General features: G+C 54.8%; 7 protein-coding genes and 3 non-coding genes across 10 annotated transcripts, besides 2 other annotated features; 5 read left to right on the top strand and 5 right to left on the bottom strand.

Moving 5' to 3' along the window:
* Positions 1–1,380: part of a sequence feature (repetitive element) that runs on past the window's edge.
* A 1-nt stretch (position 1,381) lies between these two features.
* CYME_CML336C (similar to RNA helicase) lies at positions 1,382–3,040 on the top strand (the record flags this gene model as incomplete). The annotated part of the gene is made up of 1 exon (XM_005536879.1): positions 1,382–3,040. The coding sequence occupies one exon, from the start codon at positions 1,382–1,384 to the stop codon at positions 3,038–3,040; it is 1,659 nt and encodes a 552-aa protein (XP_005536936.1).
* Positions 3,041–4,925: 1,885 nt separating this feature from the next.
* Positions 4,926–6,717, top strand: CYME_CML335T. Its single transcript, XR_002461431.1, has one exon. It is a non-coding gene; the product is annotated as a hypothetical transcript (transcript).
* On the bottom strand, positions 5,608–6,543 carry CYME_CML334C (hypothetical protein, conserved; the record flags this gene model as incomplete). Its single annotated transcript, XM_005536878.1, has 1 exon — positions 5,608–6,543. One exon carries the CDS (start codon positions 6,541–6,543, stop codon positions 5,608–5,610), a length of 936 nt encoding a protein of 311 aa, XP_005536935.1.
* Positions 6,718–6,817: 100 nt separating the features above from the next.
* Positions 6,818–8,215: a sequence feature (possible transcribed region).
* Positions 8,216–9,665: 1,450 nt separating this feature from the next.
* On the bottom strand, positions 9,666–10,676 carry CYME_CML332C (protein phosphatase 2a; the record flags this gene model as incomplete). Its single annotated transcript, XM_005536877.1, has 1 exon — positions 9,666–10,676. The coding sequence occupies one exon, from the start codon at positions 10,674–10,676 to the stop codon at positions 9,666–9,668; it is 1,011 nt and encodes a 336-aa protein (XP_005536934.1).
* Positions 10,677–12,379: 1,703 nt separating this feature from the next.
* CYME_CML331T lies at positions 12,380–14,553 on the bottom strand. Its single transcript, XR_002461430.1, has one exon. It is a non-coding gene; the product is annotated as a hypothetical transcript (transcript).
* Positions 14,554–14,611: 58 nt separating this feature from the next.
* CYME_CML330C (DNA topoisomerase II) lies at positions 14,612–18,214 on the top strand (the record flags this gene model as incomplete). Its single annotated transcript, XM_005536876.1, has 1 exon — positions 14,612–18,214. One exon carries the CDS (start codon positions 14,612–14,614, stop codon positions 18,212–18,214), a length of 3,603 nt encoding a protein of 1,200 aa, XP_005536933.1.
* A 621-nt stretch (positions 18,215–18,835) lies between these two features.
* Positions 18,836–20,785, top strand: CYME_CML328T. The gene has a single exon (XR_002461429.1). It is a non-coding gene; the product is annotated as a hypothetical transcript (transcript).
* CYME_CML329C (3-oxoacyl-[acyl-carrier-protein] synthase II) lies at positions 18,995–20,428 on the bottom strand (the record flags this gene model as incomplete). Its single annotated transcript, XM_005536875.1, has 1 exon — positions 18,995–20,428. The coding sequence occupies one exon, from the start codon at positions 20,426–20,428 to the stop codon at positions 18,995–18,997; it is 1,434 nt and encodes a 477-aa protein (XP_005536932.1).
* Positions 20,786–22,811: 2,026 nt separating the features above from the next.
* On the bottom strand, positions 22,812–24,428 carry CYME_CML327C (hypothetical protein; the record flags this gene model as incomplete). Its single annotated transcript, XM_005536874.1, has 1 exon — positions 22,812–24,428. One exon carries the CDS (start codon positions 24,426–24,428, stop codon positions 22,812–22,814), a length of 1,617 nt encoding a protein of 538 aa, XP_005536931.1.
* A 624-nt stretch (positions 24,429–25,052) lies between these two features.
* On the top strand, positions 25,053–26,756 carry CYME_CML326C (hypothetical protein, conserved; the record flags this gene model as incomplete). The annotated part of the gene is made up of 1 exon (XM_005536873.1): positions 25,053–26,756. The coding sequence occupies one exon, from the start codon at positions 25,053–25,055 to the stop codon at positions 26,754–26,756; it is 1,704 nt and encodes a 567-aa protein (XP_005536930.1).
* Between the last annotated feature and the right edge of the window lie 132 nt (positions 26,757–26,888).

Genomic DNA, 26,888 nt, shown 5'->3' with positions numbered 1-26,888 from the left:
TCGATTCCGGCGTCCTTTACGGCATCTTGAAGGAGATCTGTCCGGAGTTTGATGTATGGAAGACAGAGTTCACCGGTGACAAGCGGGAGACGTACTGGAAGAACGTCTTCGATTTCAAACGTCTCAAAGTGAGCAAACAAAAGATATCCACTGGGTTGATCAAAACCGATGGGGTATCCAAGTGTGTACACTACTGGCGGTTGAAGACAGATTGTCCTGGTCCGTCTTCGATATTGCCCTCGGCGAAGCATGAAGAAAACAAGGTGGCGGATCCTGCCACACAGAAAGTGCAGGATGACGACCTTGTCTTTGACGCGGTGAAAAAGGAAGAAAAGAAGGAGGCGGATCCTGCGATGCAGAAAGTGCAGGATAACGACTTTGTCGTTGGCGCGGACCCTGGGAATACGAATATCATTACCATCGCAGCACCGAAGCGTGCGGAAAATGGTACTGATGGTAACTTGCGTCAGAAAGACATGCGTCTGTTGAGGCTCTCGGGAGCGAGACACTATCGAGAGTCCTGTATAATGAATGCGAGGAAGAAAATCGAGTCTTGGAATTCAGGAATGAAGGATCACCTTGGGGCTTTGAGCGAGGTGACCAGCCGAGGAGCCGACTTTGAAGCTTTTCGGAAATTCATGGAAGTTCGTGTTGCCCATTGGAATGCGCCGTGGGAGGAGTATACAAAGCCTCGGTGGGCTCATTTGCGAATGAATCTTTGTTGTGGGAAGCAGCGTGCATTCGCCAATTTTTTCAATCAGCTGAGCGCCGCGAATAGGGATGAGGGTCAGAGGCTCGTAGTAGCGTACGGACCAGGGCGATGGATGACCTAAAAAGGGACTACGCCAGCTCCAACGACAAGAACGTACAAGGCGTGCGCAAGGCGTTTTGTTACGATACCGACAGATGAGTTTCGAACGTCCTATACACACCATGAACTGGGTTGTACACTTCAGAGAGACTGGAGATGGAAAAGTGCCAGACGAGTCCTGAAGATATACAAAAGTACGGAGCGCTGACGGAAGAGCAAATGGAAGGGAGAGCGAAAGTTCGATGGCTACTTGCACTAGTGAGTACAACCAGTGATGGCACGAAACATATGGAGTTTGTGAACAGAGACTTTAATGCCGCTATCAATATAAGGAAATGTGCGGTGCTGGAGACGAGACCTCCAGAGTAGACAAGAGTGAACTTTATTGGACAATCACTCAAAATGGAACTATATGAGAAAACATTGGAATCAGTGGTGGGTGGCCGGTCCGTAAAGACGGGGAGGCGTCTGCACCTCAGCTGAAGACTTCTTGTCCAGAGCGGGCTTCTCGCCACTACTGTACACCGCTGGCGTCGTTCGACTTTTGGAAAGTGTTCGGTGTCGGCGATTATGGGTTGTTCCCGGACCCGCACGTTCCCACAGCTGGGGCTCGACGCGCGTGTGGTGGAAGCCGTTCTACGCAAACTGCGCTGGCGTACACCAGCACCCGTACAGGAAGCCGTGATTCCCGCCGTGCTTTCCGGGAAAGACGTTCTAGTGAATGCTCCCACTGGATCGGGTAAAACTGGGGCCTATGCACTGCCATTGGTTCACCTACTGTTGCAGATCTACGACGAGGAGAACGCGAGAGGCGCCTGGTGCGAAAGCACTCGCGCGATCGTGCTGGTGCCCAGCCAAGATCTGGCGCTGCAACTTGGTCGAACTTTTGTGTCACTAACGGAAAACCTGCCGCTGCACTGCTGTGTGGTAACCGGAGCCTTCAGCAACAAGGCCCTAATCGATACCTGGACGGATGCGAGTGTCTGCGTAGGAACGCCAGCTGGACTTGCGCAATCCCTAACCACAGAGCGGGCAAGGAATGTCGTGCTGCTGGTAATCGATGAAGCTGACCTCGTCTTGTCGTTTGCGTCGAGCGCCACTCAAGTCCACGACGTTGTAAGAAAAATACCGACAAATGCTCAAGGTGTGTTGCTAAGCGCCACACTGGACGAGGAGGTAGAAGCGCTGCGTGCTTTGGCACTGCATCAACCAGAAGCCTGTCGCATAGAGGCCAGCTGGGATGCAGACCCCTCTGGCAACAAAAGCAATGTACAGTACTGGGTCAGTCGATTATCTGGTCTGGATGAACGCTTCGCATGGCTCTACGTGGTTCTTCGATTACGCATTCTGCGGGATCGCATTCTCGTGTTCGTAGACAGCGTGCTTGAGGCCTATCGCGTGAAGCTCTTTCTGGATCGCTTTGGGATCCGATGCGCGGTGCTGAATGCAGACTTGCCGGTCACGTCGCGCCAGCATTGCCTTCAGCAGTTCGACGCTGGTATATTCGACATTCTCGTAACATCGGATGAAGCGACAACGTTGAAATCGACTGGCTACTCAGCGTCGCGTGGTCTTGATTTTCGATCGGTGGATGTGGTGATCCACTTTACCGCGCCCAAGAATATCGAAGTTTTCTTGCATCGCTCTGGACGAACCGGAAGAGCGGGCCGTGCGGGCAAAGTGGTCACGCTCGTAACCAACGACGATGAATCTCAGCGAATAGAACGATTTTTTACGGAGCATGCCCGGTTGTCGATGCAAGGGCAGCCCCGCCTTTTGGCAGTTCGAAAGGAAACGATGGAAACATTTCGTTACCGAGTCGAAGATGCACTCTGTGCCTGCACAGACCTGGCTGTACGGGAAGCACGCGTCCAGGCTCTTCGCGATGAGATGCTTCGCTCGCGGGCTTTCCGGGATGCTCTGCTGGCTGCCCGCCAAGGCGATCGGGTGGATTTGGAAGTGCTCAGCCATGATCGTCCGCTGGTGCGGAAGCGGCTGGCGGCACATCTGGGGCACATTCCCGATTATATGCTGAAAGATGATGGATTATGGCAGGTGCTGGCTCCCGAAATGGCGAATGCTCAGTCCGCGACGGATGACCTGAGACCAGCAGGTCCAGAAGAGTTGAATAAGCCAGTCGAAAAGCGTCCCAAGCGGAAGCGTATCGCCAGGAATTTCCGCAGTGGACCGCGGAAGCGCGCGGAACCCCTAAAGAGACTGCGTCTGTGACAGGGGATGCCTCAAATTTTAAACGGGCTGGGTCACGAAGCAGAGAGTTTCTGTCGAGTCTGCATCACTGCGTCTAATGCTGAATCGAGGCCTCGCATCTCGAATGCAGTTTGTGCACTCTCGTATGATGCAATTCATCGGAATGGAACAGCGGAAAGCGACCTCGGCGGATGGAGAGCACTGGATCCCTCAACCGCATGGTTCTTCTGGTACGCAGATGTCTACACCTGGGCTGCTGCGCAAAGGATATGCCGAGGCCCACGTAACTCACCAGCGTTTCTTGCTATTTTGACGAGTCGTTTTGGATTTCTCTTGGAGTCCGGAGTGCCTGTTCGGAACTTGGGCGCTGGCAAGCATACCTCGTCGAGTGATCGCCTGGGGCCAGGTGGGTTTGCGATCCCTGCAAGGGCAAAAAAGAATCTATTGGAAAATCTAGAACGCACAATAGGCATCATTATTCGTATCGCGCCACACCCGTCAAACATGACAAGGGAACCCTGTACCACTCGCTCTGTTCCTGTCTAGACATTTTCCAGAATGTTCAGTGGATACCCAGCGCCGGCACCCGAGGTCCAGCACGAGACGATGACGGGCTCGTACGTAGTTTCCAGGCGCTGGCACGTCTTTTCGGAGTCGCAGGTTCGACACTTTGCCGCTTGAATTTGTTACGTCATCGAAATCACGATCATTTGCGATGCCTTCGCTCATGTGTCCGCAGCGTAACCGATATCTTGATCCATTTTCAGGTGCGAGCCTGTGTGCATCCCCACACCTCACGTATAGATCTTGAAATCGCGCATTCTTTAGCATATCGAGCTCGCTGTTTCGAAACAAGTCGTGAGCGGAGCAATTCGCGGAACAGCGCTGACCACGCAGAATCCGACTTACACGATTTCATCACGAGCTCATGCCAAAAGTTCACTGAACTTGTCAAATAATCGACTCCGTCCGAAAGTCAAATCATTCCCTCTATATGAGTACCAACTGACCCGTATTCGACAGCCCTATGATGTCTCCCACGGGATATGCTCCAAAAGAATTCCGTCTCTTCTGTTTCTGTGGTAAAGCGTCTCGGACTCGGACCGGAGTCATCGCTGCGATTATCTCCGCTGCAGTGTGCGTCACCGCTTTGCACAAGGACGCGTAGACGGATCGAAATTTCCCGACCTGTTCTCCAGTCCGGGTCTTCCTTCCGATACTTCATGCATCATAGAAAACTTCTTGCTCGACAAACCCTCGTTCGAATGGAACAGCATGCGCTTGCGCTTGCAGTGTACCGCGTACTCGCAGACGGCATCACCCAGAGCAAGCTCGTGATCGCTGAGTACCGCTCCTGGGGCGAAAACGGAGGAGAGCCTTGAGGCTGGGCTTATGGTTCCCTCACGGCATATGCACCCATCGATGAAGCAAACAGTCAGAGACTTCAACGCGGCACTCGGAGGATTTGGCGTCCTGGACAGCCATGAACACCGCAAAACAGTCAGGTGTCACCGCTGCGCAGTGTGCACTGAGTCTGTCTATCAAGAAGATGAAAGTTGCATTCGATGTATATTTTTCAACGACCGTTTTTACGAGGAAACCATCGACAATAACAGGAAACAGTGAAATCGAGACTTCAATGCTGCCATCTACATCCTTCAACTGCTGACTACAGTATGGAGTAGACAGGATAGACCAGAGTACGGATAGCAGGTGATAAGAGGGAGGTAAAGGAAGCAGCCGTAAAAAACCCGCAAATGCCAGTGTCCACGACAATAGGAAAAGGTCCAAACCTGAGCTTATACGCTCGTCTTCGTCATGTGGACCTGTTGCACCCGATTCTGTCATGGATGGATATCCCGCGTGGCAACCAGGCGCTAGCCAAAACGACACATCTTCGCAGGTTAGCCACTACGTCGCTCATTTGCCAGCACTCTGCTATCCGCTCTGCGGACGTTTGGTGCGTTCGCCACGACGAACCGGACAGGAAAGCAAGGCCGCAGAAACAGCCACTGCGGCCGTTCTCCTCTTGTGGACTTCAAGACTTTACTAGTATAAAGACGCACGAGTCGCCTCTGGAAGGCTCAGCGCGTGCGCTCCCGTCGCACTCGCCGCAGACGGTGCACGGGCAGTATCAGGTGCGGACTGTTCAACCAGGACAACGTTTGTAGTGTGGAAACAGTTGGAAACAGTTGACCTTGCGGACGGCATGCAGCGTGATGAGGAAGCAGCGGAAGCCCCCGAGCGTCGCAGCGCAACGCTGCGGAAACGCTTTGCTTTCCTATGGGCGCGTTGGCGACACTTGTGCCAAGGCCTCAGCCGTTCACTACTACAGCCCAGTCGACACTGGGACCTCTGCACGTGTCGAGACGCTCTGGTAGTGCTCCTCGCGTCCAGCCTCTTGCTGGCTCTGTGGTTTTACTGCCTTGTCGTACTATCGTACCAGGTGCTCACCGCGGGCTGCATGTGCTGCGGACTCGTCTTGGCGTTGCTGGAGCGGCTTCAACTCTGTGCCTCCGGCGCAATCAACAAAGGCGACCGTGACATCTTCGATCCAAAGTGCACCCGAAACTTTGAACGCTGGTCCGCTATGGTGCATGCGGAAGAAACACGCCAAGCTGGATCTGTCGCTCGACTTGAGCACAGCATTCGCGGAATACCTGCTGAAACTCCATGATGCTACGTTCAGGCCCTTTGCGCCAAAGCTCATGAAACAAAATGAAAGTGTCACAGTACAGGTCATTAATCTTACGGAGGATAGTATCTGAGCTTTCACCAATCCACGCTGTCATGAGCGCACCGTGTTGCACAAGTCGAGCTACAAAGGCACTGACGTGAATCCCAGTGACCGCGAACGGGTAGTAGCGCTTTAGTTGCGGCATCGATGATCCTGTGCTGGTTGTGTGCTCCGAAACATCACTCCAGCGTTCCTCGTTTGCCTCACTGAGGATACGCTGGACAGTGCGGGGTCGGGTTTCTGCAAAGTATATAAGTTGATGAAGCGCGAAGATGCCCATTCCGCGAAAGTCTGTGCCTGGATCATCACCCTGGAAACCGACATACCGCCAGTCGCGGTTCGGTGCCCTTGCTCCGGCTGGGAGCATGGGTTCGACCAGTTGCCGCAGCTTCTGCAGCAGCTCCTGATGACTTTTATCTGCGCTCTGAAAGCTGGTGTTCACCCGCTCGTGAACGATTTGCTTGGCACGCTCCCACTGATACAAGTCCTCTAAACTCAGCCTGAGGTTCTCTTGAACCCTCCGCCAGTTACGGTAGCGAGTGGGTACCTTTTTTGCTGCCAGGAGGATTCGCGCCCAGGCGCCCAAGTCCATAGGAGGCCCTCCGGCAAGCTCCGTCTTAAAGCGCTGCCACGCATCCGATGCTTCTTTGGAGTTCTGCAGACAACGGTAGACCTGAACGCTCATTGCTGCAGAATGATCCTCTCGACTGCAAATTCGCGCTAGCTCGCTTTCACCTGTGGCCAAGTGACGGAGACTTTTTGACCAGTTCCCACCGCCAGTGCCCATGGGAAGTGTGCGCTGCTAAGGGTGCGTAGCGGTAGCGCCCGGCACTCGTTATACACCCTGCAAAACCTACAGCTTAAGGTAGTACTGTTGTTGCTGCTGTTGAATCATTAAGGGATGAAAATACCGAAAAACAGCACCAATTACTTTGCACAGTAAAAGTGCTACAGCACACACTCCCGTTCAGTAACCCAGAGCAGTTCAGCGAAGCGCACAACGTTTTGATGCCCATCGAGAGCCGCTGGGGTCAGACGTTCAAGGCGTCCCGCATGACACCATAACGAGAACCCGCACTGCCTCCTGGAGGGAGTAGCCTCTCGGTGTTCAGCATCGGAAGCAGAAAGGGTAGCGGGGGTGTCCGTTTTTGGCCCAGTCCTATGACGGTGGTGTGTGTAGTTGACTCTGCGTCCGCCGGAACGCAGCTACCTTGTCGTGGATTCTGGGGGCGCGGCTTTGACAGTGGACTCCTAACTAGTAGTTCTTCCTAAGACGATAACACGCTCGCATTGGTGAAAGTGGGTGCTGGTTTGCGTGTTGCTGCCTTGCTTCACCTTTCATGAGCAAGGCTTTCCTCTAGTTTATGACTATACGACAGGCCAGTGACCAGCGACCTGACCGCATCGGAAGGAGCGTATTTGCCGTCATCCTACCGAATACCTGTTGCATTCAGCTTTCGACGTGACCACGGCGGCGGAGCTTCTTCAACCCTGGACTGGAGCTGCCTCATAGCTTAGCAGATAGAAACCAGTTGCTGCACGGGCGCAACGAACCGGTTCTCGAAGTCACTGGAAACTGCCCAGCTTTGGCACAACCTCCGAGTAATGGCGAGCTTTATGGAACCTCTGGTGTTTTGCACTATCGCCCGCTCTTTGTCTGCGAGTCAGAACGCTATGATTCGTGCGAGTGTGAGCCGAGGCATTGTCGGCTCATCGAATCTGTACGCGATTCCTGGACGATTACGTTTATAGATTCAGGGCCTCTGCCTGTAACTCGCTTCTGTTGCAACAATCCCTGCATACGCTTGGACTAGCTCTTGCTATGGATTCGGTATTGGCGGTTCGAGGTTGTCGGCGACGCACCGCATTGTGACTCTAAGGAAGGTTACGAGCATGTGTGTGCTTGTGTAACGATCCATGGCCTGAAAGAACAACGGGTTCGCGAGAAACGCTGGCGACAATCTCCAGAAGTGCAGCTCTTGCGTTCTTCCAAGAGAAGCGGACTACAGAGGTGTTGTCCAGCAGCGTGTGATCGCAACATACCCTGTGCTACACGGCGTAGATTTAGCACAGACACAACCAGCATAGGTTCCGTACATACCACAAATCCCGGAATATTCGGGGCATCAGGAACAAAAGCCATGTGCTCCACGTTCTATCTCTCGGAGCCTGTCTCGAAAGACGCTCAAGTTCCGAATCGCCTCCTGGGAAATGCAGAGACGACTGCTCTATTGAAAACGCGCCCCGGTGACGCTGTCCGCGCGTACCACTGGAGATTCTTTGACGGGTGCTCTTCGTCGGCCATGCGAAACCGCACGATGTGATTGCACCGGCGCATATATGGCCCCAAGTACTGCACTCGCCAGGTTGCCGAAGCGCGAACTGGCCTCCTGGAAGCGCTCCAATATACTGTTGAGGCAACAACGCGGCGTAAACGTAGAAAGTGGTAGAGATTCATACACATGGAAGTTTTTTTGTTGCTGCATAAGCGCGCAGTGCAATTTTCCTGTCCAGTTCATAGACGACACATTCGCAAAAGCAGTGAAGTTTATTCCCCCGGTAACAGGCAGCTTCTCCTAACCGAAAGAGTCTAGTTAGATGCATCGATCTAACTCCATCAAACCAATAGGCTGACACATGGGTGGTAAGAGCCTCTTTTACGGAACAGCGGTTCTCCCTCTTCATTCGCTTCAAAGTGGTACCTTCGACAGCACACGGTACGATACGCCCAAGCCTATGCATCCATGATTTCGACGCTGCATCATCGATGCGAATGGACGAATGCCGCATGCGAAGCTTCTGATCGCAAATCCATATCGATATTCGCTCTAGGAGCGCTCTGTGATGAAGACGAGTGCCGTGCGTGCTACCCGTGCTATATGTACGCAGACCGTATACAACGTTGGAGTATGTGCTCCAGTACTTCACCATAAAGTTGCCCGTCGCTTTGTGCCTGACGATGCGATGCCATGGAATGACTCCAGTAAAGCTAGAAGCGTCTGTAATCACTGATCCTGCTCGACAGCGATCAGGGTCGTATCGGGCTTGCCTTCCTGTCCAGATACCCGGGTGGTCTCACTCGTCATGCTGTCGCTGTACATGAAAACAACATGCATGTACACGACAATTCACCATGGAATCGTGTCGAGGATGACGCGCGCTACCTTTTCGCCCAAAGCGAGCAAGTGTACAGGTATGCACGTACGAATGCATCTATACACCAAAGCACGTGAGCTTTGACGCACGTAGGTATGCAGACACAAGTGCGCAGCAACATGCATCGCTCGAACATTATCCAGCACCCAGCGGCTGTGGTGATGGCAGGGAACAGCACCAGTCGCGGTGGCTGTCTCGCAAGGCACCAGATTCCTTCGGGTGCCGCCCTGACGAGGCAGTTTTAGAACGCAAGCATAAGCCTCTACAATTTGGATTGATCACCTCGGCACCTGTCGTGACCAGCGACGTTCAGTGTCGTCATGAGTACAATTTTGCACCATATACACCAGGCATAAATTTCCTTTCCGAGCTGATTCCATTTGCCGCTTGAAATGAATCCGTCAGAACAGCAGAGGAATCCCGCAGCATGACCTGGTGTCTTGGACAGATGCGGGAGCAGCCATTGACGAGAAGAGAATCCACATACCGGCAGCGATACGGCGTAGCCGCGCGCCACAATGAGGCATTGTCTTCGTCTTCACCAGCGTACCGGAACGAATCATTGTGGAAAAAGGGCTTGGGTCTTGTTATGCGCATTCGAAACGAATGCTCTGTCTCTCTACAAAAATCACTGTTAGCATCCGAAAGCAAATGCAAAACCCTCTTCACTCAACGACGAGAGCGGATCCGACATACATGCCAAGTAGAGCTGCCTAGAACAAGAGGAGCACAGATCACCACACACAGAGACGCTCACAGAAAGTAGTCGGGAGTACGCCGGGTTACGTGCGGCTCGCCACGTCGCGGTGCTGGATCGAATTGCAAGAACGTATACTTCTCATTTTCGTCAAGCTCCATGATGGCGGCCTGATTTCCGCACCGATAGCAGTAGTTGGGTGCACTAAATATCGTGACGACATTGCGATCGTGGCACCAGTTGTAGCCTTCCATGACCAGCTGGTGCGCCCGCGCAATGAGGCTCAACCCATTCGTTCTGTTAAATTGCTCGGAAATATCTTGGCCAAAGGTATAACCGGCGCCGCGGGGGCTGATGCCCCAACCACAGCGATCGTCGGGATCCGACCACAACAGGTCACACATGGGGCCCTCGTGCGGAACCTCCTGCATACGATCGAGACTCCGAATCTGATCGAGTGTGTCAATCGACGGCGATAGACCACCATGCAAGCAGAATATTTGATTTTCAATAATAGCGGTGAGCGGCATGTAATCGAACAAGTCCGTGAAGTATTTCCAGACGTTTGCGTTCCCGTACTTTCGCAGACACTCGTCGTAGAAGCCGTAAACCTGCGTGATCTGTCGCGACTCATGGTTTCCGCGCAGTATAGTCACCCTCTGCGGGTACCGCAATTTGAGACATATGAGCGCTGTTACGGTCTCGACTGAGTAATAGCCGCGGTCAACGTAGTCGCCCATGAACAAGTAGTTGGTGTCGGGGCACTTGCCCCCGATTTTGAACAGCTCCAGCAGGTCGTGAAACTGTCCATGAATATCCCCACAAACAGTGACTGGGCAGGTTACCAGCTGAACATTCGATTCTTCGACAAAAATCTCTCGCGCTCGGTCGCACAACCACTTGACTTGTTCCTCACTCAGGGGCCGCGAGTTCTCCGAAAGCAACTGCGATATCCAAGCGTCCAAATCGTATGTGTGACTCGCCTCCGAGCTCGGGACAAGGCCAATAGGTCCTGGCTCTTTAGAAGTAACAACTTCACTCATGGGTTCCACGTGTGCTAACGACATGGTGGCGAATGTGCCCACGAGCGCTGCAACTTCAGGCGTGTAGCGCGCTTCCAGACCAGCAGCTGTTGAGCGGCTTATGTACGCCGCACGACGTGGCTGGCGGCGCGCGAACAGCGCGGCGGTCGATCGCCAGGCGCGCTCTACGGCGGTGCTGCTGCTGCTGCTGCTGCTGCTGCTGCTGCTGCTGCTGCTGCTGCTGCTGCTGCTGCTGCTGCTGCTGATGATGATGATGATGATGATGATGATGATGATGATGATGATGATGCTGCTGCTGATGATGATGATGATGATGATGATGATGATGATGATGATGATGCTGATGATGATGATGATGATGCCTATGCTCTACCTGGGAAGCGGGTGTCTATCCTATGATGATGATTACGATGCCTATGCTCTACCTGGGAAGCGGGTGTCTATCCTATGATGATGATTAGGATGCCTATGCTCTACCTGGGAAGCGGGTGTCTATTCCATAGTGATGATCATGATGCCTATGCTCTACCTGGGAATCGGGTGCCTATTCCATGGTGATGATCATGATGATGGTAATGTTCATGAGCTACTTGGGTAGCGGCTGCACCTGGTGCAGCAAATGAACGCTGATGTTCAGAGGACAAGGCTTGTGTCTTTTGCTGATTTTACCGAAGTGAGTCTTTGCGTGCTTTTACGAGATTGCTGGGGGTTGCTTCTCTCATATCTCTGGCTATCCATAGGTCGATCTCTGTTTTCTGGTCTATTCTTGTGTTAGCAGACGAAGGATGCTGATAACAGCGTTCAAGAGCCGATCTCGCTGCCTGCTGTTGTTGTTCAAGTGTTTTGTGCACAGGCGACTACAGTGATCGACGCATTTCACTTCGCTTTTCATCTTCTTTATAAACAGCCCGCGTGTGCGCTGTGAAGCGGTGAAACTTGACGCTGGTAAGGGGTAACCATATAGATCCATCACCAGCCGTTCTCCGAGAGACGCCCTAAAGCGCCTGAATGCTTATTTCACTTCGCTGTATATGCCCTTGGCCGGACAGACGGCTCCGTTGGATACCCTTCTCCGTTTCCACGCTTGGTGCAGTACCCCACGATCCGGGGTTTTTCTTCTGAACGATGAACTAGGCGAAGACGCTGTCTGCTGCACGCGCAAGGAAAGGCTTTTTATTTAGTAAAGTGTGTGTGGAAAAGAGGCTGTCCTTGATGTAGCAAGTATCAAGAGGATAATCCAGTCTGCGGTACAAATCGAAAAGTCCAGATCCGTCTACGAATGCTCCGTGCAAAGCGGCGACGTCGACTCAAATGCAAGCAACCACTTTGGTGAGTAAAAGGGTGAGCCCATAACCAAGACAGTTTTTCAATGCCTATAGAAGCGATGGGAGCCTCTGGAGGCATATGCCGTAAGCGGCACCATGCCGCTACCGAATGCTGTTTCTTCGATGGCAACAAAAAGCGGAGGATTGGTCTTTGGAACGCCATGGGTTATCGTTGGGCGTAAAGATTTCAGTGAGCTATTGGAGCGAGCTTGTAAACATCTAGGAAAGCGACAACGTCGTGCTTTTTTCTCATCAGTCCACCGAAGCGGATTGCCGCGCTCACAACTTATCTTGAACCAAAAAATAGAGCAGTTGCATTATGCGTGATTTGAACATGCTGTTCGTGACGAAAGATTGAAGCCTAAAGGATTCAAAGTATAAATTGGATAATGACATCGTTTACTCTATGTGTCGTTGCTCTATTGCGTCATGCATGATCTTGATTCCAGTAACTTAAGGAATCCCAGCGTCCACGAGTCAATGGAGTCACCACGAAAACACGGAAGAAGATCCTATATCTGTGTTTGAATGCGTAAGCGCTTCTTCCTCCTGCGTATCAAGTGTCGAGGCCGTATATATAAAACGAGCTCGGAAAGCATTCGACATTCAGGTACATAGCAAACGATTCAGTGCTCCATTTTACGTTCTCAAGAGGGTAGCGACGCTCTGGACCCACAGCGGCTCATAAGCCTGCTTCCGAGCGTCGTACGATTCCCGCCGTGTCTATTCCTCCATGACTGGAGATCCTTCTCATTAATCCGATACTTCCGCGTTCGTCATTGCTGCGTGTATGCAGCGAACAGGCCATCGTTCTCCCATCGATACTGCTATATTTCAGGGAGTCCCAGAGTCAACGTCCTGGAGGGAATAGATGCTGAATTCAGTAGCAAGGTGGATGCCAAGTGACTGGCGGCACAGTTGTCGTCGTCATCGCCGCTTGCGACGACCTCCGACTGGCTTCCTCAGCTGCCCCACCGAGGTGGAAGGCTTCGCTTTATTGACCTGAAAGGTATCGGCACGAGGTAGCTGTGCGGCATGCTCCGATACCGACGTTGAGCAATTGTGCCCGCAACATGGTGCAAGGACTTGCTCCTACGCTGGTACCAGCAGGCGCTCCAAATGGAGATGCAGGGGCCAGCGTCTGCCGAGATTCGCGTCTGCCTCTTAGTCTGGGGCCACATCCAGGAGCAAACGCTTTCGTCTGGGCTCTCCGGCTCAAGCACGAAACGAAGCTAGATGATATGGAAGCCACCACAAACAAACACGCACACAGGAGGCGGTCGTGTTTGCACCAGTCGCCAGCAGTGCTGTGACGTTCCAAGGCGCCCCCCAGTGACGCATGCAGCGAGGTATATACCGCATCGTAGCGCCTCCAGGTACTCCCTGATCGAAGTATCCATTGTCTTTGAGGACATCACAACGTCGTGTCCACGAATGGATGTTAGCTTGCTCCGACGATGCCTCTGTAGCACATATTCTTTTGCGACATGTTTCTGTGACGCACGCGGTATCCACCGGGAGGCCTTGGTTTGCCGAGTTCTCGTCGACAGCATGTTTTCGCGAGTGCTATCAGAGCACAGCACGTGTAAAACGCGCTACGATATGCATCGTCGGTACCAACGCTGCTTGCTAGGCACCAGGCCGCCACCTGATGCTCACGAAAAACAAACCGGGGTGAGTTACACGGCTTCCGTGACGCAAACAAGCGTTCGTGGTACCAACGCTGCTTGCTAGGCACCAGGCCGCCACCTGATGCTCACGAAAAACAAACCGGGGTGAGTTACACGGCTTCCGCGACGCAAACAAGCGTTCGTGGTACCAACGCTGCTTGCTAGGCACCAGGCCGCCACCTGATGCTCACGAAAAACAAACCGGGGTGAGTTACACGGCTTCCGCGACGCAAACAAGCGTTCGTTTTGGAAGCCATACACGCCCTGTAGCGCTTTCTACTAGTTGAACGGCGCCTAAGCAGAACGCCGGTCTATGCAGATGGAGCACATAACCAGCAAGGGCCCCGGTCGCGAATGCAGTCGCTCATGCGGAACCATGTAGCTCCTCAAATGGGTTTTTTACTTGGTCCGTTTAGTAAGCTCGCTGTCGAAAAGCCGTAGCTGGAGTGACCCTCGAAAAGCCACACGTGACGTAGAGTAGGTGGTATCTGCTATTTTAGGTGATCCGTCTTGGCTGTGGGGCCCTCCGCAACGCATGGTTGTCCGCGGAAGCAGCTGGAGCTCGCTCATAAGATCTACGATCCGAGTACCTTGGACGCTTCCCGTGTGCCCTTCTAGTTGTTTATTTAGTTGATCTACTTTGGCCATCGGACTTGGGGCAGTGCTAAGAGAGCAGCTGGAGCTCACTCGCGCGATCTACGCTCCTAGTACCTTGGACGCTCTCCACGTGCCTTTCTTGCAGTTCATTCAGTTGATCTCTTTCGTTTATTTGAGGCTTTGCGGACAAGCTCTTTACACAACTGCACCCTGTTTCCATCTGGTGCATTACACGTACAACTGGGGTTGCGCTCTAAGACCAATCTACAAGCAGAGCTCACTGAACCTGGTTTGCAGCTCGTTCGACACAAGTGTTGCAGCTCAGCGCGAACATCCACGCGCTGCTGTGGGTACCTCAGCGAACGCTATGCGCTCACTAGGCGATATTCGGCTCGTAGAGCGCCTTGTGCAGCCGCATCTGCGAAAGCAGCGCTTTTCTACACTCATCGAAGCAACATACCAACGCTTAACCCCGCGTGAGCATGTGCTTAAACGGCCAGAGGTCTACCTTGGACCGGTCGAGAGAATCGAGCGCCGCCTGTGGAGCATTCCTGCAACTTCTGCAACTGTCGAGCAAGTCATCCATGAAGGACGCATCACCCTCCGCCAAGTGCATTATTCGCCTGCACTGTACAAAATCTTCGACGAGATTCTTGTGAACGCCATAGACAACGCCCGCCGTGATCCCCACACCGATGCCATCGATATTTGGCTGCCTCTAGAAGACTCCGCATCGACTTCGAAGCGAACACTGCGTATCCGGAATACGGGACGAGGTATTCCGGTTGCCATGCACCCACGGGAACACTTGTACGTACCAGAGCTGATCTTTGGACACCTGCTCACCGGCTCGAACTTTGATGACACGGATGCTTCGGTGCGTCTGACGGGAGGTCGTCACGGCTACGGAGCCAAGCTGACCAACATCATGTCCAAGCGATTCGCTGTAGAGACCATCGACGAGCAGCGGTGTCTGCGATACCGCCAGGTTTGGCAAAACAATATGAGCACGTGTTCCGCACCAGAAATCGAAGCTGTTTCACCAGCGATTGCCCAGCATCCGTATACTGAGATCGAGTTCGAACCCGACCTGGAACGCTTCGGTCTCGACCGCTGTGGCGATCGAGACACGCTCATGCTCATGGCGAGACGGGCCTTCGATGCTGCTGGCATCCTGCCTAACGTTCGGGTTCGCTTGAATGGTACTCCACTTGCCCTGAATGGATTCGCTGAGTACGTACAGCGGCACGGGACGGATGCAGAGCCGTCGATCATTCTCCAACCAAACGCTCACTGGGAAATCGGTCTGCGGGCACTCACTCAGGCGGAGCAGGCAGCACCGATGGTGTCCTTCGTGAACGGAATCGCCACGTTCCAAGGCGGCAGTCACGTGCAGTGTATTCAGGAGCTGCTCTGCCGTCGCATCGCAGACCGGATAGCTGCTCGTTACAAGTCGCTTCGCTGTGTGCTGACTCCGTCTCTGGTTCGATCCCAGCTCTTGCTCTTCGTGAACTGCCTCGTGAACCGACCAGCTTTTGAATCGCAAAGTAAGGAAATGCTCACGAGCCGCCAACGAGACCTACTTGCCACACTGCCGGAGCAGTTTCCAACGGAAAACGAATTGAACGACGCGCTTGAACAGACGAAACTTATGGAGCGCATCCTCGCCGCTGCTGAGGAACGGCTAGCTGCAGAGGTACGTGGCTCCCGCCCAGTATCAGCACTGGTTGCTTCGGCATCACGAGGCACCGGAGCACTCCGTCGCCTTGCCATTCCGAAACTGGAAGACGCGAACGCCGCGGGTGGTCCCGACTCCTCACGCTGTACCCTGATCCTTACGGAAGGCGACTCGGCGAAGGCGCTCGCTATGGCCGGTCTCAGCGTCGTTGGACGAGACTACTATGGTGTCTTCCCGTTGAGGGGTAAGCTCCTGAATGTGCGGGACTGTCATCCGAGACAACTAGCTCAAAATGAGGAAGTTAATAACTTGCGCATCATTCTAGGATTGGAGTTTGATCGAGACTACTCGACCCCTGAATCCCGCAAGGCCCTACGCTACGGACACGTGATGCTCATGACCGACCAAGACCACGACGGAAGCCATATCAAGGGTCTCATTATGAACTTGTTCGACTTTTTTTGGCCCAGTCTACTCGAAGGCGGCGATTTTTTAGAGGCATTCATGACACCGATCGTCAAGGCCGCTGCCAAACACGGTGGCGCAGTCCAGAGTTTTTTCACGATCACCGCATTTCGTGAGTGGTGGGAGCAGCTTCCCGCCTCGCAACGGCATCACCATTGGCTGATCAAATACTACAAGGGTTTGGGCACGTCGACCAGTGCCGAGGGCAAGGCCTATTTCCGGGATCTCGAGCGTCATCGCATCCGCTTCGCTCCAGTTGCTCCCGGTGACCGCCATCAACTCGACTTGGCATTCAACCGATCACGGGCGGAAGAACGCAAGCGCTGGCTTGCCGAGCTCGACACGGCAACGCCACGTGACGCTGGAGACGCACCCCTTGAGACGAACGCATCATCAGACGCAGGCGTATCGCTGGCGACTTTTGTCAACCGGGAACTGGCGCTCTATTCCTATGCCAATAACGTGCGTAGCATTCCGTCAGCGATCGATGGCTTGAAGCCGGCGCAGCGCAAGGTACTCTACGCGTGCTTGAAAAGGGGCCTCGTGCGTGACATGAAAGTTGCCCAACTTGCGGGCTACGTAGCCGAGCAGACTGCCTACCACCATGGTGAAGAGTCGCTGCACAGCACCATTGTGCGTATGGCTCAGGATTTCTGCGGAGCGAACAACCTTCCCCTGCTGCAGCCGCTCGGGCAGTTTGGCACTCGTCTGCTCGGTGGCAAGGATGCCGCCTCCGCCCGATATATCTACACTTGCTTGTCGCCAGTGACACGCAAGATTTTTCCCGCTTCGGACGATCCGCTCTTGACATACTGCGAAGACGACGGCCAGCAGATCGAGCCCGAGTACTTTGTGCCAATCATTCCAATGGCACTCGTGAACGGCATCGACGGGGTCGGTACCGGCTGGTCGACGACGCTACCCCCCTTTCACCCGCTGGATATCATCCACAATGTTCGGTGTCTGCTGCAAGGGAGATCACCAAAGCCGCTGAAACCGTGGTATCGACGTTTCCGTGGCCAAATCATTGCCCAGAGTGAGCTCGTATTCGTGAGCCGTGGGTGCGTCGAACGTTTGTCCAGCACGACCTTCCGTGTTCGTGAGCTCCCAATAGGACGCTGGACTGAATCGTACAAGGCGTTTCTCCATGAACTCACGGAAGCGGGTGTTCTCAAAGGATTCCGCGAGTACCACACCGACGAGAACATATGTTTCGAGTTGGTCATGACGCGTGCGAACGCCCAGCGCCTCGAAGAACGCGGTGAGGGTCTCTGGCGACACTTGCGCCTCGAGAGCACCATATCCTGCACCAATATGCATCTGTTTGATGCCAGAGGCCGCATTCGTAAGTATGAAACCCCACTGTCAATCTTGGAAGATTTCATGATAGAGCGAGAGCGTTTATACCAGAAGAGACTCGAACGCGAATGCCAGGAACTGGAGCGAAAATTCGCCAGTGCACAGAAAAGGCTCGCATTCGTGGAACTGGTGGTGAGCGGCAAGCTGGAGCTGTTTGGCCGCTCGCTAAACCAAGTCCAGCGAGATATGATCTCGTTGGGCATATCACCCGACGAGGCTACGGGCTCTCTGGAGGCGCTTCTCGCCACACCAGTCCGCCTCCTGACTCGAGAGGAGGCCCAGCGGACACGCGACGAGACACGTCACTGGCGAGCGCGTTGGGAGGCGTCGCGCGCGGCAACGCCACGCAGTGTATGGCAGGCGGAGCTCGCCGAACTTGAACGAACCGTCAGGAGTATGCTCGCAAACGACAAGGCCAGCTCCGGTGCTGACAGGTCGCATGTGAGCGAGCACAGCGCTGAGAGCTAGCGATATGCCCGCTTGTCGATGCGCTCGCGTCTGCTCGGACGTCTTTCCACGCCCGCATTCGGGTACTGCGGCTGACTCACGTGCACGCGTGCGCTAGCCAAGCCGCTGCCACGAGTTTTCTGCGAGATGAAGCGCCTGGATCAGAGCCTGGTGCGGTGGAAGCACGCTCACCAGCGCTAGCGTTTATCTGGGGCGAGTGCGTCTTCCCGGTGGCAACGGGCACCGCAACGTCACTCGGCATCGCTTTTTGCGTCCATTCAGAGCTGGTTCATGGAAAGGCGCTGCAGAGATTCGAAGCTGTTTGCGCTCGAGCGGCAGTTGGCTAAAGACGTCTCGGCAACGGATCATACGAACAAACAACTAAATGGACCATGGATTCCATACGGTGTGTCGTTTGCGGCCCAGAGGTCCAGCAGGCGCCATCATCAAGAAGTACTTGGGCACTGGGCATCGCCGGCGATCCCGACCTTGTCCTATCCGCGGCGTGCTGCCTGATGGGAAGGTCGTCAATCACGTGCCGGGCACGTGCCTACACATGCTGTGAAAATGGTGCAAGCACCAGGTGACCAGCGTCGCCATGCGCTAGACAAACACGATATCGTCTGACGACTCGCTGCCTGCAAGTGAGCGTGAAACACCTGCTCGAGGTGCCCGTGGACGCACTGGGTCTCGTGGACGAACCCCGTGGACCGCGATGTCGCCATGTTCATATCGTCTCGCTCTATCTCTCTCTCTCTTACTGTGTATGTATGTGTGTGTGTGTGTTTGTGTATCTGCGCACTAGGTCGATACGCCATCCCCCTGGAATGATCCATTTCCCGATCTCGACTCATCGGACGGCAACCGCTGAAAGGCGAGGCAGGTATTTGTCCCGTAGAATCCGAACGAGTTGCTTAGTGCGATTCGAAGCGGACTGCTCTCGGGCCAGTAATAATGCGCATGATGCCCAATGAAGCGCAAGCCAGCGGTGGTGGTGTCCGTGGTGGCCGACATCTCCAGGCCCACGTCAATGTCGTGCAGGTTCAACGTTCCGGGTACGCACTGGTGATGCACCGCCAGTAACGTGAAGGCAGCCTCGAGAGCGCCCGCTGCTCCGAGTAAATGCCCAGTGGCGCCTTTTGTCGACGTCACGACTGGAGCCGGCTCCTCTGCGCCGAAAACTCGCCCAATCGCTTTGGCTTCGACGGCGTCACCCAACGGCGTCGACGTTGCATGCGCGTTCACGTACCCGACGGCTGACCGAGGAATACCCCGGAGGGCCATTTCCATACATCGCTGGGCGCCAATGCCTTCCGGATGAGGTGCTGTCACATGGTACGCGTCGCTGCTCAGGCCGTATCCAACGAGTTCGCCATAGGTCGTGTGCGGCTGGGCTTGTCTTCGTGTACGAGCGTGTTCCAGATCCTCCAGAACAAGTACACAGGCGCCTTCGCCGAGCACGAAACCCGAACGTCGACGATCAAATGGACGACTGGACTGCTCGGGCTCATCTGCAAACTGGGTGGTAAGTGCCCGGGCCCTGGAAAACCCCAACAATGCCAACTCGTGAATACATGCCTCTGTTCCGCCGGCGATACACACTGTCGCATCGCCTCGTTGAATGAGTCGGTACGCGTCACCGATAGCATGTGCACCCGCAGCACAAGCAGTGCTCGGTGATAGACTGGGACCCTTCAGACCAAACCATAACGCCACGTAACCGGCGGCTGCGTTCAGCAGGATGCGAGGCACGAAATGCGGTGACAGGTGTCGACCCGACTGGTGACGGTTCACGCTCTCAACCAGATCGCTCAGGGATACCATACCTGCACCGATAACGACGCCCGAGTCGGTTGCGTTCAGCGTCGCTGGCGAAAGCGCAGCATCTTGGATCGCCTCATGTGCTGCGAGAACGGCGTACTGGATACTGAGCGGTGCTCGTAAAATATCCGCGGGGGTCAGTTTGCGCTCATGCAGACCAGTTGCTATCGCTGTGCTCGTTGTTTTCGATGCGAATACCTGCGACTCAAGTCGTTCGAGTACGCCGGCACGATCGACTTGGGCTGCGATTTGCACCGGCAGCCCGGTGGGGTCAAAAACACTGATCCGTTGGACGCCACTTTGGCCGCGGAAAAGTGCGTCCCAGCACATGCGGGTACACAGGCCCAATGGCGACACCATGCCGATACCGGTCACGACAACCCGGCGTCCAGCGTGGACAAGTTCGTGCGACATCCCGCTAGCCCCGATGACGGACAGAGGAAACGGTGACTGCGAGTCGTGTCCGTCAAGCCGAAAGGTCAGCGCAGGGCTCTGGTGATCAGGTGACGTAGGTGTGTGTGTGTGTTCTTCAGGTCGCTGACCGGTGGATTCCGGGTCTGGGTAACGCACCCCAAGTCGTTTGCGATTTGTTCGTTGTTATATGAGAGACAACTCCCTTGGATTCAGTGATTGCGAGCGTCTTTCACACCCTGTGACGTCTAGTACGCAGCAAAGCTAAACAGGGACCTACTTATGTCCAAAGTGACCCATTAGAGAGAATTCCAGGTCGCCGAACAATCCCGTCGTTAGAGACTGGCACTAAAGAATAACGCTGGAAAAGAATAGGTCCTAGTTCCAGTTCCTGACACCTATTTTCCCACAGTCACCGCAATCTGATCCAGAAGAGAACGTAGTTCAGGAAGCACGGAGCTCAACAAGTCGTGGTGTAGGTACAAGAGTCAGCAGTCACGCACGAACGCACACACACATACACACACACACAGAGAAGCAGGTAGAAACACGACCACTTGGCGTTTGAGAGACGCACTCGGGGAGGTGTCGGCGAGTCCAAGAAAGTTCTTCGTGAGCTTTTCTCGGATTCAGTGCTCTACTGTACCACACACTTGGATGGAACAGCACACTATTCACTCCATTGCAAGCACGAAAATCAGTGCTCTGTAAGAGGGACGTCCTAGTCTAACTGACTCCGCAAACTACCAGCGGATTCTGCATCGATGACTTGCCTCGAATGCCGAGCAACGCCTGCACACAGGATGATTCTTGAAGCCACGCTCGGCAATAGATGCATTTCTGGTCACACGAGTGTATGCATCGTCATTTTTGCAGAAAGACTCGTTTGATACAAGCATAAGCGAAACTGACGACTGCATGTGCGCATCTCGAAACTGCAGCTGGCATGCTCCCAGCACAGTCGTCTAGTTGCATTGTCTCCGACTGCGTTGCGGTCGCTGTGACACCATCCTCAGTATCATCATCGAGACGATCGCAGGATTTTATGGACACTGATTTTTTACTTTCAAGCGAGGTGCTGAAGCGGAAACACATATGATTTTTCATGACCGTTGTGTCTTATATCCCGACACAAATTCGATCGTTTCGATATGAAAGGTTCAAACTGAATCGGCTCAGAATGCTGTATATAGCAAGCCTGTAACGTGATGCTTGCCATGCATCCGGCTGACTAGAAGCGGCCGTAACACGGCTTCGACACGTGAATACCACGACGCTTGACTCGGTGATCGTTTTTGTTGGACGCACACATACACACACACACCCGCTACTACATGATAACGCATCTGTCTGGCGGTACGCGGAACGCCACGTACAGTCCAATGTCAACGTGTGAGCCGTGTCTCCCTGAGACTGCGTTCCTGATACCGATCAGAAGCCCGAGCTTCCACCTGCGAATGAACGCTCACGTGCAGCAAAACCTTCAGCGCGTTCTCGCAGAGCAAATGGATGCGTCCAGTCCAAAGCTTGAGCACAAGCTGGTGCAGGATCCGCATCGTAGTAAGCACAAACAGCGTCCGCATCCGTTGCTTTCGTTTTCCTTGCAACCGAAGCTGCAGATATGCAACAACAATGCCCGGACGCAGCGGGTGCTCGTTTCGCGCACATACACTCGAGAGCGGGTCGTATTCCAAGCATTTCCTTATGAAATACGAGCAAGAAGCGGAAGGTATCTCAGCTTGTGTCGCCGTTTTGCAATACTGCACGAAAGCAGAGACGTCTCAGCGCCTGGTGCGAATCCAGACTTTGATGAAAAGAAGCACGCTGAAGCAAGTAAACGCAACAAGCGGCGCGACTGGCCGGCTAGGCCAGTTTTCGGTCTCCTTCGAGCGGAAAGCGTACCTGACCGGAACCGTACAGCGGCCGGTGTGCAGTTCTCATCTGCGGCAGGCAGCTTCTGCTGCTGCGCTCTTCAATGTAGCCGCTGCTCTGATTAGCGCCTGAATCCGTCGAACCGATCCGGCTCGGGTAGCGGTAACGTTATCCGTGAAGAGACCAGCGCGGGACGCTGAAGCTAACCATAGAGCCGAGGCAGGCGCCAGCATCAGGTCGATATCGCTGGGGCGCGATGCCCGCGCCCCAGCTCCCCTGCAACCGCATCGCAAGAATCAATCGATTCCTGGATGAAGCCGCTCTCGTGCAGACAACGTCATATGGAATCAACGAAAACGCGGCATGTACAGCGTCTGCCGCCTTTCGCTTCAGGACGTACGGGAACATAGCTCGCAACGCTGCTTATACAGAACCGGCTGATACGGAAAAGGCGTGCTGTTATCTTGCTCCATCCCCGGATGTACCAGCTGGCAGGGTCCGCTCTAGACGGCGATTAATCGTTTCTTTCGGGATCCGCCGAGACCTGCGGCTGCACGCGGAACACCCATCCAGCGGCAGTTGTTGCCGCAAGCGCAACCCATACATAACACTGCTGGGGTGACCGGATACACGACTCGGCGAGGATACCGGACTGGAAACCGCAAAGTCCGCAACGCAGGCTCCAAATCAGAGCAGCCCAGCCGTGCAGCGGCAGCCACACCCATGCCTCCAGGTGCCTTACCTTTCCAGTTCGTACGCCGATGGCGAGTACTGCCACCAGCACACCGAGCAGCCAGTCTTGCACCAAGGCTGCAAGTGCGCCAACCAGAAGCAACCAAGCAACGTACTGGGGCACGTACTCGCTGGGTAGCAGGCGTCCCAGTGGATTCGATTTCTGCTCCGTGGGCAGCCGCTGCTGTGTCCACAGGAGCGGACACAACACGAGCCAGGCATTCCACAAGAGGGACCGGCCCACGAGAGGCAACCCCCAGAACGTCGGCACAGTACGCTTTGCCACCGTCGCAATGATTCCCAAAATGAAAGCGACAAGTCCGATAAGGATCGTGGCAACCGCAGCAAGAATGCGCATCACTGTCTGCCAAACCGAGACCCCGGTCAGCAGCACCGCGAGTTCAGCCAGACCTGCTAACACCAAGGCGAAAATTCCTGGCCAATGCGAGCACAGCATCATTGTAACCATGAATGAAAGCACTGCAGCAGCGCGAGGAGTACCCATTCCTGATGCTTTCCAGGTCACCAGCATGGGTTCCCTCAGACTGAGCAGGCGCCACGAAGCGAGCAGCACCAGCGCCGCACCGCGAGCGGTTACGAAGCGCTCACGTTGTAGGACCTGCAGACCAAAAAGCTGGCCGCATACTGACTCGGACGCCGGTGTGCTCCGAATCCACGCCCACTGAAACACGAAACTCGCCACCGTATGGAGCGCACAAAGAACAAGGGCTGTTGTGAGCACCACAGCCTGCAGGCGACGCCTAGCGACACCACGCGGCACGCGTCCCGAGGTCTCTTTCGTTGCGCCTCCACGACTGGCTATCGGGCGACGCTGTCCAGAGTCTGAAAGTAGTGTGGCAAGCACCAGCAGCGTGTAGAGCAGCGCCGATGGGATGCTTGGCGGCAGCGAAGCGACGAGTACAAGCCAGGAAACCTTGGCCACCTGACTCCAGAGCAGCCTCCCGCGCTCTAGTGTTGCAGAGACGGCCTCGTCTTCACCATAGCGGTACGCAAACCAGGCAAGGATTCCACACAATAGATGAAGAAACACATCCGAAGCGGGTGACCAAGGCGGAATGCCCAGTGCAGACGCTGTTACGCGCGTCGCATGAGTCTGGCTCCGATCGAGTGTCCACACGTTGTCCATTCGAGTAAGTCCACTGAACCGCAGCCCCAAATATACCAGAATCCACACCAAGGCATATCCTAAGCTGAGACTCGTGGCGAAACTATGAAGGCGTCGAATAGCCCGAGAACGTCCCCGAACTTGTCCAGGCATCCATAGCCACGACAACAACAGGTGCAGCAGTGAACCGACACAGGGCCGTAGCGACACCAGCGCTCCCACCAGCAACGGGCTCAAACAAGTAAGTAGCGACGTGTACTTGCTAAAGGTCATGACGGCTGGGAAGCGAGCGTGTCCGTTTCCTTGGCGCGTACGAGTATTCGTAGACTAGAAGGTATACGGATGAAGTTTGGGGGATCTTCGTTTCCCACCAAACGAATGATTTCTGCTTTTAGGACCTTCTATGCAGAAGATACACGATTCAATCCTTGTTGAACTTCGCTTTCCAGACGATAAACGCTTCGGGCTTCGAGGAGCTTCGTTTTCCAGAAGATAAACGCGCCACGAACAATCTCCACGCGACAGGTGGCTTCTGCTGGCCGCTCACTGTGTATGCAACGTCAGCAGCCTGTTCCGAGGTATCGCTAGACACGCTTGAACGAGTCGATTTCCGCACTACCTTGACGCTGGCAAGTCCAGTACGCATCAAGGGCTGGTCTATTGTCCGAGCGAGGTGGGCCTAACGGTCTGGCGGAGCAGCAGCAGCAGCAGCAGCAGCAGCAGCAGCAGTTGTTGTTGTTGTTGTTGTTGGTGTTGTCGTTATAGCTGGGCACCTGGAGAGCCGTCCCAGTACACCAGCGGCTGCCAGTACAGGGCGCTATCGACCGGATCGATCCGATACTTATGCTAGTACGGAATATTCGGGGGTATTTTTAGGTCGGGCACGAGTTTGAGAATATGCGAGAAAAGCTCCAGTGTAGAGGTTCGGGGTTCGAGGTCCAACGGGAGCTCCGAAGCGGCAAGGTTGCCGTAAACGCAGCGGCAGCGTGGGTGTCGCCGTCGTCTCCGCTGTCCTCTGTTGTTGTGTACGCGTACCAGGAGCACGCTGGTCGTTGCAGGGCACTCCCAGAGCCACCATGGAGAAAGCATAGGCACCGGGCTCGGTCGCTGCTCGTTTCAAGCTGGTACAACGATCACCCAGGAACGGGGCCGCGTGCAGTTCTCACGGGACGCCGGCGGAGCGCTTCGTCGCTGGATGCGAGCCCCGTTCGACAGCATGTGCTATCTGGGGGTTCTCGTGGCAGTCTGCGTACCCTGAAGCGGGTCTCAGGTGCGAGGCGACGCAGAGACGAACGTTGTTGTCATCATGAGGCGACCAAGGAGACCGCAGATCCCCTGGAACTTCCCCACGCCGGTGTTCATATGCCGAGCGTAGATCGTGGATTCTTCGAGGGCTGGTACGTCCGAATCGTGCTGCCCACAGAGGCGACTTCGCTGGCGTTCATGTACAGCTTGGAAGACGGTCGCAGGGGTCGAATACAGGTTTTGAGCTCTGGAGTGCAGGACGAGCTGCTTGTTTCGCGAGAAATGATGGATGGCTTTTTTCCGGCGCTGCGGCACCTGCCAACGTCGACGTTACGCATTGGTCAGTGGGGTCGAACGAGTGACCTCCTCAGCGACGAACGAGCAGAGCACGCGCGCTCCCTGGCCCCTAGTCTTTTCCGAGAACACGTGCATACGGGATATCAGCTCTCTGCTCAGTGGCATCAGGGCTCGATCCAAGCAGACGATGTGGATCGAGAGCGTTCCATGGTAGCGCACCTGAGCCCAGACATAAGTTGCGCTTTCGATATGCGAATCGAGCCGCTCTTATCGTGGGGTTCGGATGGTGCGCGCTCGACTGGAACCTGGCTCACGCGTTTTCAAGTCTTTGAACCAGGCTGGCAGATACTCTCTGCTTTCGCTCGATCCACTGGTATATTTCGGGACTGGCATGGTCGCGTTTTTCGCTTCGAGCGTGCACCCACGTATATCGAGAAGAACTGGGGCAGTGCGTTCCCATCGCGATGGTTCTGGCTGCAGTGTCACGTCTTTGACGTGCTCCGAGAGGACGCATCATCGCTGGAGCTGTCGTCCGCAGACATCGATGCACCGTTGACTTTGACCTGTGTGGGAGCGCGTCGAGAGCTCTGCTGGCCCCAGCGACCGAATAAGGTTGTAGCTCGGGAAACCATTGGTATCATCGCGTTCCACTGGAAGGGATATTTGTGGGAGTTCGCTGCTTGGAACTGCCGCCGCATATCCTGGAGTGTCCAGTGGGGCAACTGGCAGATGGAAGCGCACGGCACGCGCTATAGCGTAAAGGTCTCCGCTGAGACCGCTGAACCAGGGGCGTATGTACTGGGTCCGACCCGTCACGGCATGCAGTTTGTGGTAAGAGACGGTGCGCGTGGTACGCTTCGTTTGCAGCTGCGAGACGAGCAGGCAAACGTTGTGATTTTGGACGCACTCTGTCGCAACGCTGCTGCTGTCGAGCTTGGTGGCGAGCTGGCGTCGGACCCAAATGGAACGAGTTGGACGGCGGAGCGCGGAGCCTTTCCCCCACCGGTAAAGGCATTGTTTCTTATTGGCGAACGACCCGGGCGAGCCGTTCGCGTCTAGGATACCCGAGCGATAAAGGCGCCGGCAGCGTCGGTCGCCGCCTTGAGCTTCTTCTAAACTCCCTGTTGCCGCTACGTTCTTGCCGGATGCAAATGGGATACTGAAGTGCATGCCGTTTTCCTGTCCTGAGAG

This window comes from Cyanidioschyzon merolae, chromosome 12 (assembly GCF_000091205.1).
Source record: "Cyanidioschyzon merolae strain 10D DNA, chromosome 12, complete genome".
NCBI classification, from domain to species: domain Eukaryota; phylum Rhodophyta; class Bangiophyceae; order Cyanidiales; family Cyanidiaceae; genus Cyanidioschyzon; species Cyanidioschyzon merolae.
The sequence above is the reverse complement of the archived record's forward strand: the minus strand, read 5'-3'. Positions and strand labels throughout refer to the sequence as shown.